General features: G+C 45.8%; 1 protein-coding gene across 3 annotated transcripts in view; it reads right to left on the bottom strand.

The window, feature by feature from the left end:
- Positions 1–12,353, bottom strand: part of BTBD9 (BTB domain containing 9) — a 280,634-nt gene that overhangs the window by 113,627 nt on the left and 154,654 nt on the right. For all 3 annotated transcript variants that reach the window (XM_039529948.1, XM_039529950.1, XM_039529949.1), the window contains exon 9: positions 7,157–7,266. In XM_039529948.1, the coding sequence (XP_039385882.1) occupies positions 7,157–7,266 (110 nt within the window). The remainder of the gene's footprint in view (positions 1–7,156; positions 7,267–12,353) is intronic.

The following is a 12,353-nucleotide window of genomic DNA, read 5'->3' as shown; positions in this document are numbered from 1 at the left end:
CTAGCTTTCCCTTAAAACTGCTAGACAACTGCCATTAAAGCTTTTTGGGTATTGCTTACAGTACCTATTTTACATCTCTCTTCTCACATTAACTTTTAAATGTCATACGTTGGGAGCTAATGGTTTTGACATGAAAATGTTGTATGTAAAACACAGTGACATAAAATTGCTATTATCAATCTACTACATGAAATTACACTTCACTTTTATTACTTGTTTGCCAGGCTCCTAATCTCCACTTTACAGCGATGGCTATTATGTAGACGCTACACACTTGAAAATAATATGTCTGACAAATGTTCCTCCCTGTATGGATAGCTACCTGATCCAATTGAATAAGTCTAATAAAGAGATTAAATAACAGACTATATGCCGTTGCATGAGAACCCCAAAAAGCCTCTCACTGATCCAAATTTTTGTTATTCCTTTGATTGATGCTTTAAATAAGAGGACCCTTTTGTATCCCTGGCAATTGTCCAGGAAGTTGTTAAAGGTCACACAGCTCTTCCTAAAATAGTGTCCCCCTGATGGACTAGCCAACATGCATTTTCTTAGTAAAACAGGCTCTTATAATGACTGCATTGTAATCTCTTATTTAGTATTTAATGGCTGCCACACTGTCTACTCAGTCAATGCAGTAACTGTATCTAATAGCTAATCTAAATAAACAGTGCACATCAAGCTGGGGTGTAAATCCACAGTGCACTAGTCTGCCGCACACTAATTGTCCATGTGGACACTGCTATCATGCCCTAAAAGTTCCCTAGTGCACTTTGAGCTACTCCACATTGAAACAGGAGGTCAGTGTTCACTAGGAAACGTAACATGGTGGCAGGGTCCACACAGACAGTTAGTGAAGGGCAGGCTAATGCGCTGTATATTTACACCCCAGATTACCATGCACAAACTGTTTGCCTAGACCAGGGGTGGGCAAACTTTTTGGCCCAAGGGCCACATCAGGGTTGCGAAACTATAAGGAGGGCCAGGTAGGGAAGGCTGTGCCTCCCCACTTCCCGCCCCCTGACTGCCCCCCTCAGAACCCCCAACCCATCCAACCCCCCCTGCTCCTTGTCCCCTGACTGCCCCCTCCAGGGACCCCTGCTCCTAACTGCCCCCTGGGACCCTCCCCCTATCCAACCCCCCTGTTCCCCATCCCCTAACTGCCCCTCCCCTTGACAGGCCCCCCCGGGACTCCCACGCCTATCCAGCCGCTTCCTGACCCCCTGCCAGAACCTCCGCCCCATCCAACTGCTCCCTGTCCCGTGACTGCCCCCCGGGACTCCCTGCCACTTATCCAACCTCCCCGCCCCCTTACCACGCTGCTCAGAGCAGCAGGAGCTCACAGTCCTGCCGCCCGGCTGGAGCCGTGCTGCCCGGCAGGAATGGTGGACCAGAGGGTTGGCAGTGTGGTGCACAGAGGCTGTGGAGGAGCGGGGGATGGCGGGAGAGGGGCCAGGGGGCTAGCCTCCCCGGCCAGGAGCTGAGAGGCTGTGCAGGACGGTCCCGTGGGCCATAGTTTGCTCACCTCTGGTCTAGACCAATGGTCCCTAAACTTTTTACCTCGTGCCCTCATTACCCCTATCTGCCCTTCCCCCCCGACTTCCAGGGCCAGGGCTAGGAGCGGGGCCACGTGGACAGAGGTACGGGGGCTGAGGCTGGGGCCATAGCTGGGGGCAGGGGGAGGGAGTGGAGCCAAGGTTGACAGCTGGGGCCCCGGGTGTGGGGCTAGCAGCCGGGGCTAAGCCAGGAGTGGAGCTGGGTGGCGCTCCCTCCCTGCCCCTGTGGGGGCTGGCCCAGGCCCCAGCTGTACCCCCCCCCCCAAATATTCCTCTGCGCCCCCCCTAGACAAGCCATAACACATTGCTTCTGAACGTTTTTTGAGAATGCAAGGTGCTATATGTAACCAAATTCTTTTCTAAACTATCCACTTTTAGCCTTAGTGCCCTCATACAGTTCTAGAACTGTTCTTGTGGGGTCCTTCGCTCTCTGAGTTACTTGAACACTGCAATATCACTTAGAAAAGTGGGAGGCACTAAGAGAAAGATCTTCATTAAGCAGCACAGAAAGAGCTAAATCCTGTGCCAGCCCTCCCAGTGGCATCACAAAGGCCTGGATCCACACAGGGATTTAGGCATTGCAATGCTGAGTATCAGGGCACCTAACTTTTAGGTGACTAGAAAAAAACCACAGAAATTTAAAATTCCTGAGTCAGATGCCTAGGCTCTTATGCAATGAACAGGGAGAGATGAGTGCCTAAGAATGCAATGCACATAAGCCAGCATGCTAGGTGGGGAGATGCCTAAGATAGCCAATGGGAGCTGTCGACAAGAGAGGTGTCCTAAGCCCCTCCCCTCTAACAGAGTTAGGCACCTAGCTGCAGGCTGCAGGATGATGCCTATCTCGCTAGTGATCCACAACCAGGAACCCCTCTTCTGGAGTCTGGCAGCTTAGGCAGCTAAGCAGTTTCTTGTGAGAATGAGTTAGGCACATGCCTAACTTCACAAAAAACACTGGAGGCAGCAGCAGCAACCTCCTTATAACGTCTAGTCCAGTGATTAGAGCACTTAGCTGAAAAGTGCGAGAACCAGACTGAATTTCCACCCCTTCGGCTTGATAGGGTGAGAGGAGGTGAAAGGATTTGAACAGGCATCTCCTCTTTCTCAAGAGTGTTCTAACTAGAGCCCTGCAAATCTGCGGATATCCGCTTCATATCTGCAGACCATTTTTGCAGACAGTGGATCGGATGCAAATACATCCATGCAGGGCTCTACTCACATGTGGTGCCTGGCCTGTGGCATCCAGCTTGGGCAGCCCAGGGGGCGCTTGGGGCCAGGGGGCAGGTCAGAGTCGGGGCTGTCCAGCACCCACTCACCACGCCACTTCTTCTCCAGCAGCTCGGGCCCCTGGGGCAGCACCAGCGTCCCCACCATGGCCTGGCCCAGCAGCTCTGGCTGTGCTCCCAGTCCTGGGACCAGCCCACTGACTCTTGGGCAACAGGGCCCACCCCCAGCCACAGGGATTGGAGCATGTGGGGCCCCAGCGCCCCACCCCTCTGCCCCACTCTGATGCATCATGCACTGCTGCTGCCATGTGCTGTCGCTCGCAAGCCCCTGGGAGCAGCACACGATGCAATGCCCCTTCCCCTCAAGACCCCGCCCTTGCACCTTCCCTTATCTCCAGTCCTCACCCTCACACTGCCTCTTCCTGCAAGACCCCACCCCCACTCACTAGCACTTGTGAGATGACTTGCTTCTGCGGGTGCGGAGACAGGTAAAAGATGGCTATCGGATCGCAGGTCGGATCACAGGTTGATATTGGCGGATGTGGATCCACATTTTTGTATCCGCACAGGGCTCTAGCGCTAACCTCTGACCTACGGGATAATTTGATGAGGGTGTTTCTCAGTCTGTGAAAGCTGTTGCACTGTGGATAAATATCTAAATAGTCATTGGGCCAGAGAGAGAGAAATAGAATGGCTCTCCAGCCTTGTGATTAGGGCAGCCACCTGCAAGGTGCAAGACTCAAGGTCCAGTCCCTCTACTCCAAGCATTCTTTATTTATCAAAAGTGGAACAGCTTCAACAGGAGATACTGAGAAAGACCCATATCAGAATATCTCATAGCTTCACGGTCAGAGCATTCTCCTGAGGCATGTGGGAGGCCCTGTTCAAACTGTTTCTCCTTACCTCAGGCAGAGGGGGAATTGAATCTGGGTTTCCCACATCCTAGGTGAGTGCTTTGACCACTGGACTAACAGTTATACAGTGGGAACCACCCCTTCCTCCTCTGGCCAGATATTGAATGGGGCCTGATCCTGTAGGCAATCTCTGAGCATGGGGCCCCAGACCCTTCTGTGCCTGGGAGATCATGGACAGGATCAGATATGGGCTTTTAAATCTGCGATGACATAATCCATGGTCTGTTCCCCAGGCAGAGGGGGAGTGCAGCAGCTGTAGGGGGCAAAGGAAACTGTCTAGTTTCCTCTTCCTCTGCTTCATTTCAAAAGGACTGGAAAGCACAATCCAAAAACTTAATAAAATCTGGCCTGTGATTTCTGTAATGAGAAGCAGAGGACACATGACTGGAAAAGCATAAAGGAGCAGGAGTCTAAGCCTGTCTCAATGGATGCAGGGGAGATGTATCATCTGCAGAGCCTTCTGATTGAGATCTTACTGAAAATCTAGCCATCTTGAGCTCTGTGTTAAACTTAATTATTAATAAGATGCACAAATAAAAAACATCAAATTGCATTGTCACCCAGCTCTATCAAAACACACAACTGAAGTTAGAGTGAGAACATGTCCCTCCTGTTCCAACAAAGCTTAGAAGAAAGAGTATGCAAATACGATTTAAATATTTCTGATTGAAACTTTAACGTTTTTCATTTTTTTGTAATATAATGCATTTCAACAACCCTAAGAGGTTCCATGGAAATTTGCAAAACATTAGAAAAAAATCTCAGACTTCCTATGGTCAATATAAACATTTACAATTCAATTTATTGCACTTTCAGTTTTGTCTTATAACAGTAACATGGAAAACAAAGTCAATAAAGATCAGGCTAGTTATTCCTGTTATCATCAGGCTAGAATTCAAATAATTTCCTGGCAGAACTCTATGCCATTTATATGCTAATTGTATCACAGATAATGTCATGCTTTCAATATACTGTTATTCTTTGCTAAAATCTAACTGTAACTTTAACAGGGTAACTTACCATTTAATGTTGCTATAAAAAAGATATTTAAGTCTTTACAACCTTTAGCAACAGAGATTGAGCAAAACCAAGAGTCTCCACTACTAGATTGAAACTGAAATGCAACTGCTTTTATAAGGCATCCATTGACATGCAACTACTAAAACAGACAAAGAAAGCAGCAACATGTCACACCAAAACTATGGTAAAACCAAACCAAGTATCAGAGAGATATTATCTGAAAGACCAGTGAATTAGGATCTAAGCTCACACATATACCCACCCACATTGATCCTCTTATTCAGAGGTGGGCATACTATGGCCCGCAGGCCACATCCGGACCCTTCTGCCCAGCCCCTGAGCTCCTGGCCCGGGGGGCTATCCCCAGCCCCTCCCCTGCTGTTCCCCTCCCCCACAGCCTCAGCTCACTGCGCTGCTAGCGCAATGCTCTGGGTGGTGGGCTGCAAGCTCCTTGGGCAGCACAGCTGTGGCCTGACCTGGTGCTCTGTGCTGCGCGGTGGTGTGGCTGGCTCCAGCCAGGTGGTGCAGCTGCCTGTCCTGGTGCTCTGGGCAGCGCGGCTGTAGTGCCGCCAGCCACCGGTGCTCCAGGCAGCGCGGTAAGGGGGCAGGAAGCAGGGGCGATTGGATAGAGGGCAGGGGAGTTCGGGCTGGTGGTCAGGGGGCAGGGGTGTGGATAGGGGTTGGGGCGATCAGAGGACAGGGAACATGGGGGCAGGGGTCCTGGTGGGGCAGTCAGGAAGGAGGAGGGGGTTGGATGGGGCAGCAGAGGGCAGTCAGGGGCAGGGGTTCCAGGGGTGGTCAGAAATGAGAGGAGAGGTTGGATGGGGTCCAGGGGGCGGTCAGGGGACCGGGGGAGGAGAATGGGGCAGGAGTCCCAGGGGGACCGTCAGGGGACAGGGAGGGTTGGATGGGGCAGGAGTCCCGGGGAGGGCTGTCAGGGGGCGAGAAGCAGGGGGGGTCAGATAGGGGTCAGTGGCCGGGCCACACCTGGCTGTTTGGGGAGGCACAGTGAAATGTATGCGTTAACACTATATGAGGAATTATGGATACTGGCTGATATTATGCTTTAAAGTCTGTGACTAAACACAGGGAGAAACAGGTTTACTCCCAGACAGGAGGGAAGGTAGCTATCTACCGATCTCCAGTGTAAATTAAGCATTATGGAATCAACACAATGGAACCCCTATTTACATATGAATCAGCAGGGGGATGGGAAGTCAACAGGAAGGGAAGAATAGCAGGTAGCTGTCTCTTGTAACAGGGTCAATGAACTTTGGAAGGTATAAGCAGAAACAGAAAGCCATTGTGGTATCCGTCACTTGGGGGATTAAAGGGGCCAGGGTTCCTGAAATCACGGAATGTTGAATTCTTCAGCCAAAGGGGGCTGAAGTCTCTGGGAACTGAGTTTAGGTGAGAAACCTGCTTAGGCAAAGATTGTAACTTCCTGAAATTAAGTTTAGTGGTAGAAAAGTATTTTTACTTTTGTTTCCTTGTAACTCTCTCTCTCTTTTTCCTTACACTAGGTATCACTTAATCTTATGTTCGTTTGTTAAAATAAACTTGTTTTATTTTACTATAAACCAAATCGGTGCTGTGATTGAAATAAGAGCATTTGTCAAACCCCAGTTAAATTAATGAGCTACAGTATATTATCTCTTTAAAGGAGCAACACAATTAACTTCAGTAAGTGTCCAGTGAGAGGGCTGGACACTGCAGAGAGACATCTCCGAAGAATTCATAATTTGGGGCTCTGAAGAATTCAGAATTTGTTTGTTACCTGCAAGGTAAGGTTTGGACTGGCAGAGTCCTGAAGAATTTGTTGGCAAGGCAGACAAGCTGGTGTGTCAGGGAGTTGTCACACAGCTTAGCTGTAGCATTTGCTGAGGCTTGAGAGGGATAACATAGTAACTCACAATGCTGAGAATCCCAGCAGACAGTCACAGTAAATCTTTTAGGCTTGGCCTATACTCAAAATTTGAGTGAGCATAGCTATGCCAGGCAGAGGTATGAAAAAAACACATCCCGACTGACATAATTATGGTGACAAAACTCTCAGTGTAGACGCAGCCAGAAAAGTGCTTCTGTAAGCACAGACAATGTTCTTTGCGGAGGTCATATTCCTCTTTTAGCAGAAAAATTCCTTCTGTTAATGTATGCTGTGTCTACACTAGGTGGCTATGAAGGCACTGCTGACACCATAGGCTCTGTAGTGCAGACACGTCTTTAAAGTCATTTAGCCAACCTACAATGGAAGACAGCACAGGAATATTCTTACAAACAAATGGGCTTCGCTTCTACCGGTATGAGTGAAACCCTAGGCTTGCAAAGACAAGACGAGTTCAGGCAATAAACCTGAAATGACTGAGAAGAAAAATGTCTTTAGTAATTTATAGACAGTAGAGATAACTATAGAATTAAAAAAAACAGTTGTATTTCTTACCTATAAGACCTTTCTCAAGAGTGAAGGTTTTGTTGGTAAACATGCATTCAAATGCCACAATATGAAAAACTTTGTTCACCGTGTTGTGGGTGCCAACTATTCGGATGTACCTACGCGAAAAGAGAGGAAAAGCAAGTTAAAGACAAGGAAGACCCCCTTCCCAAGTTACCAATGATTCATTAGGACACTGTCAGTGCTCTTGCCCTAGCAAAATATTTTGCCCAGCCACAAGAACCGGAGAATTGTAAAGAAGATTATGGATTTAACTACAGATATTGCACTTACTCAGAAGTGCTGGCTCCAACAGAACTTAGGAGAATTACAGCAAATTTAAGAGTTGTGAAATTTATCAGAATTTTACAGGATTTGGATTAGATTTATCAAGAAAATCAAAACAAGACATCATCCACCTCTAACATTGGCTGTTCATACAACTGTTTGTCCGTAATACAACCACATTTGAGAACTACAAATAGCTTCCTGATTCTACTAATGGCTATGGAGACTGATCAACAACTTTCCACCACCATGAAAGATTTCATACACTAAAAACAAACTCAATAAATCAATGTTGCTTCCCTACAGAAGCCATAAATTCTCTTTTACTATAATGCTACTTCTAATTCCATATTGCTAAATTAACTCTTGACACATCAGACACCAACTTCCTTTTATTAATTACAGAAAAGTTATTTGAATAGTCAGGCTTTGTTAGACAAAGCTACCTCTGGGTTTCACTCTTGGTTGCATAGTTTGAACTTCTGAACGCTAACGCAAAGTCACAGGCAGTGGCTCTTGAACAAAGTGGCCTATCCAACCTTTGCATTACCTTGGAGGCTTCACCTTCTACAAACAAGTATTAACCTTGAATCAATCTGCTCCCCTCATTTTCCAAAGGGATCCGACAGTTCAGAGGTTAATGAACAGCTGAAGTCATTATTATGAGTTCTGGAAAATCCCAAATGGGATACTATACGCTTTCTTGGTGGATCTAAAAAAACAACCACGAAAATGACTTGAATAGATGATAGCATTTCTCCAATTATGAATTATCCGCACTGAAAGAAGGTGCATATTAAATGAACAGATTTCAATTAAGAGAAAGTAGAATCTGTAAGACTTAGGCAATAGCTTTCCTTCTGCTGTGTAAAATAACCTTTCATTTATCTAATGTAATTTTAGTTCTAATCTAATGGCTGTTCGCTAATACAGTAAATTTGTCTCACGTTCTTCATCACTCCAGGTTAACTAGGTAAAGTAAATGATTATTTCTTTTTAGCCCTTAACTAAGAAAGCTTTTTGTACTTAGAGCTATTTTCCCTTCTTGTTTTATTTAGGTCCCATCTACATACCAAAATGATTGTGTTAGAGGAACAATTCTTAAAAATCACTGTTAATAAATGTTTCAACTAATATGTATTTTTCATTAGTGTAGGCAGATCAGAATTCTTTAAAACGATTTTAAATAAGCATTTTACGAATTTTTTACTCCATCCACAAAGGTGGCTAAACTACATAAGTTGAAAACATTTGAAAGATCAACTTTTGAAATAAATTTCCTAACATTGTGATTTTATGTTGCAGACAGAATTTTAGTCTATCTTTAGGCAGCCAGCAAATACATTTATTTACTTTATCGGCTGACTGTTTCAAAGTGGTCACTTACTTCAAAATGATACTGCATGCCTAGAGACCAAAGTCCTAGTCCCAGTTCTTTTACTGACTGCTGTAAATATTTCTGAAGCCTTCACAATCCTTATAATGAATCAAGACTTCATGCCACTACGTTGGGGGTAACTATCATTCACTCATTTCACAGATATATACCTGAGAGTACACACACGGTCTTTTCAGGCTGGGAACAGAATATAACAGAGCCAAATATTATACACTTTGCCACACAGCGTTTCAGAAGAAATAAGTCAAATCAGGAGCTTAGTAAACTATGCTAACACAGTAAAAAGAACAAGGAGTACTTGTGGCACCTTAGAGACTAACAAATTTATTTGAGCATAAGCTTTCAAGCGCTAAAGCCCACTTCATCAGATGCATCCAGTGGAAAATACAGTAGGAAGATATACACACAGAGAACATGAAAAAATGGGGGTTGCCATACCAACTCCAATGAGACTAATCGATTAAGGTAGGCTATTATCAGCAGGGGGAAAAAAGGCTTTTGTAGTGATAATCAGGATGGCCCATTTCAAACAGTTGACAAGAAGGTGTGAGTAACAGGAGGGGGAAAATTAGCATGGGGAAATAGTTTTTAGTTTGTGTAATGACTCATCCACTCCCAGTCTTTATTCAAGCGTAATTTAATGGTGTCCATTTTGCAAATTAATTCCAGTTCTGCGGTTTCTCGTTGGAGTCTGTTTTTGAAGTTTTTTTTGTTGAACCACTCTTAATGCTAACACAGTGTGGCTCGGCTTCACCCTGAAGTGGCTAGATCATATGTAAAAGCATATGACTGCTACTTGCTTCTACACAAAGAGCTCTAGTTCTTTAGAAGTTCATGCTTTTACATCTAGCAGTCCCAGGTCCGGTCCTCTCAGATTACCCAGAGACATTGTCACATTTGACTTTGCTGACGATAACTCTTAGATCACACTGCTCCCACAGCCAGAGCCAGTAACCAAAATACTGATGCTCAGAATTTTACTGCAGTCTCAAAAATACTTGCAAACAGGGGCGGCTCCAGGCACCAGCGCACCAAGCGCGTGCCTGGGGCAGCAAGCCGCAGGGGGGCAGCGTGCCGGTTGCTGTGAGGGCAGCAGTCAGGCTGCCTTCAGTGGCATGCCTGCGGGAGGTCCACCGGTCCCGCGGCTTCAGCGGTAATTCAGCGGTGGGTACACCGAAGGTGTGGGACTGGAGGACCTCCCGCAGCCATACTGCCAAATCCGTGTTACCAGTGGACCTCCTGCATGCGTGCCGCCGAAAGCTGCCTGACTGCCGTGCCTGGGGCGGCAAAATACATACAGCCGCCCCTGCTTGCAAAGTGTGTGTTGTCTCCCTGTATAGGCTGGTCCACATAGAGAACAGCAGTATGCCCTTTTCCTCCACCAGTTACTTCTAAAGTACCGGTGTAGTAGGAGAGGTCAGTACTGTGAATCTGAAGGTTATCAAACCCTGCTTATGACCCATGTGGGGTGAAAAAACATATACATATATGTATAAAAGTTAGTGAAACAACCCTGGAGTAACTGTTGGCATGATTTTATATTGCAAAACACTGTATTTAGAAGTGAATTTGGTTGTTGTATTATTGTTGTATTTCTGGTGTTTGTACCTTTCCCTTTAAGGATAGGGTGTGATACTCTTCTTTAGTCTTTCAGATTGAGAACCAGGGGCAAGAGATTTTGCTGGTGAGTCCAGAGAGGGGAAGAACCTTCCCGTTCAAACTCCACAAATTTCAGAACTTATAATAAACCTATCTTTCAGAAGGCAAGTGTTATTATCTAAAGTATAACATTAAAACTTACAGGGGACTGAATGTCTCAGGGCATTGCTAATGAACAAAGCCCTTCGCTGTTGGTATTTACTGATTTTCTCGAAAAAATTTCTGGGTTTTGAAAAAGCCAATATTCAGGTTTTACTGATTTTTCACCCAAATTTTGGATTTTTGGGGACCCATAAATATTCTGCGGAGGAAACATACATGGCTACGCTGAGGGGCAAGGGTCAGGAGGGTAACGGAAGGCTGCACTCCATGAGTACTGTTCGCCCACCCATAGACTGACCCCGCTGCTGATCTCAGCCCTTTGGCACAGCCATGTCCACTTCCCAGGGCCACGCTGAAGGGCTGGGGTCAGGAGTGGGCGCTGTCCAGCAGAGGAAGCAGATGGACTCTTTATGGGTGGTCTCTACTGCCAGACCAGGCTCTCTGCCCATCTCGCTCTCCAGTGGTGCAGGTGCAGCAGCCATCAATTGGCAGTTAGCCTACTCTGTGCAGGAAGCCAGCAAGGACTCTGTGCATGGGGAGCTGAAGATAGGACCCTGTGCTCTGTGGCAGGACGGTCAATGCTCCTGGCCCTTCAGCACAACCCACTCTGCTTCTTCTGTGTAGTGAGGGAGCAAGAAGAGCAGGGAGCCCATTCCTGGCAGCTGAGACTACCCGACAACAACCACATCAGTAACCTCCTCCCCAGGCACCCCTTCTCTGCCCATTGCCTTTGTTTTAGATTACTTACTTTCTTTGTTTTTAAAATTTAGAATAAACACGGATAAATTCCCAGGACATTTTGAAAAAAAAATACCATAAAAATCCAAAATGAAGGGCCTTACCAATGAGCTCCCTAGCCTTTCAGTTTGAATCCTGCTCAGTTCAATACGGATTAAAAACTGTTCCCATCTATAGATGTTTGGCCCTGGGTTTCAGTGCCAGCTCCCACATCACAAACTCACCACTACATTTAACATTAAACTGTGCTCGTACAGTGCCTAGCAAGAGGGCCCCTAATCTCAGCTGAGTCCTTGTAAAAGCTCCTGCAGTGGAGGGTCAACACCGCATAACTCACTGTAGAGTTGCAACAGTTGACAACATTGTAACTGTCAGACACATATTGGGGTTTGGCGGGGAGTTCAAAAATAAGAAGACAAGCCAAAAATATTATTTTTATTTCAATCTCATGATTTTGGGGCTAATATCCTGAGTTTTTTGCAGGGTATGACTCATGATTTTGTAACTTTTAGGGTTAGCAATAACTAACGTATCATGCTGTGCTGTGATTGTGCCAGTTCTTACCAGCTAACAGGAACCAGATCAGCATTTGGATGGGATGCTTCCAAAGAAAAGCCCAGGTTGCAGGACATGAAACAGCTGATTTAGTAGGCAACATTCTTCCTTCTGAGTCAGTACTGAGCAAGTCCCCCACATTGTTTGCTATTAGCACATCGCTTAAGGGAGGTGCTATCTTTAGTATGAACTATAAAAAACAATGTTTTGACTACCTACAATTATTAAAAGATCCCATGGAAATATTCCAAGAGCAAGGGTGTTAACTTGTGCATCATGATCAAATTCCAACACAGGCAATTAAATTTTACCTCCTTAAATTCCCCCAACAGTTTCAGCTGGATATGGTATTTTTCTTCACTTCCTGTCCTACACAGTTCAGTACTGATGGTGTGCACTATTAAATAGTCACTGCATTCTACACCATATATAGTGTATATAGTGTATATATATTCTAAGACAAAA

The sequence above is a fragment of the Mauremys reevesii genome, linkage group 3 (assembly GCF_016161935.1).
Source record: "Mauremys reevesii isolate NIE-2019 linkage group 3, ASM1616193v1, whole genome shotgun sequence".
Lineage (NCBI taxonomy): Eukaryota > Metazoa > Chordata > Testudines > Geoemydidae > Mauremys > Mauremys reevesii.
The sequence above is the reverse complement of the archived record's forward strand: the minus strand, read 5'-3'. Positions and strand labels throughout refer to the sequence as shown.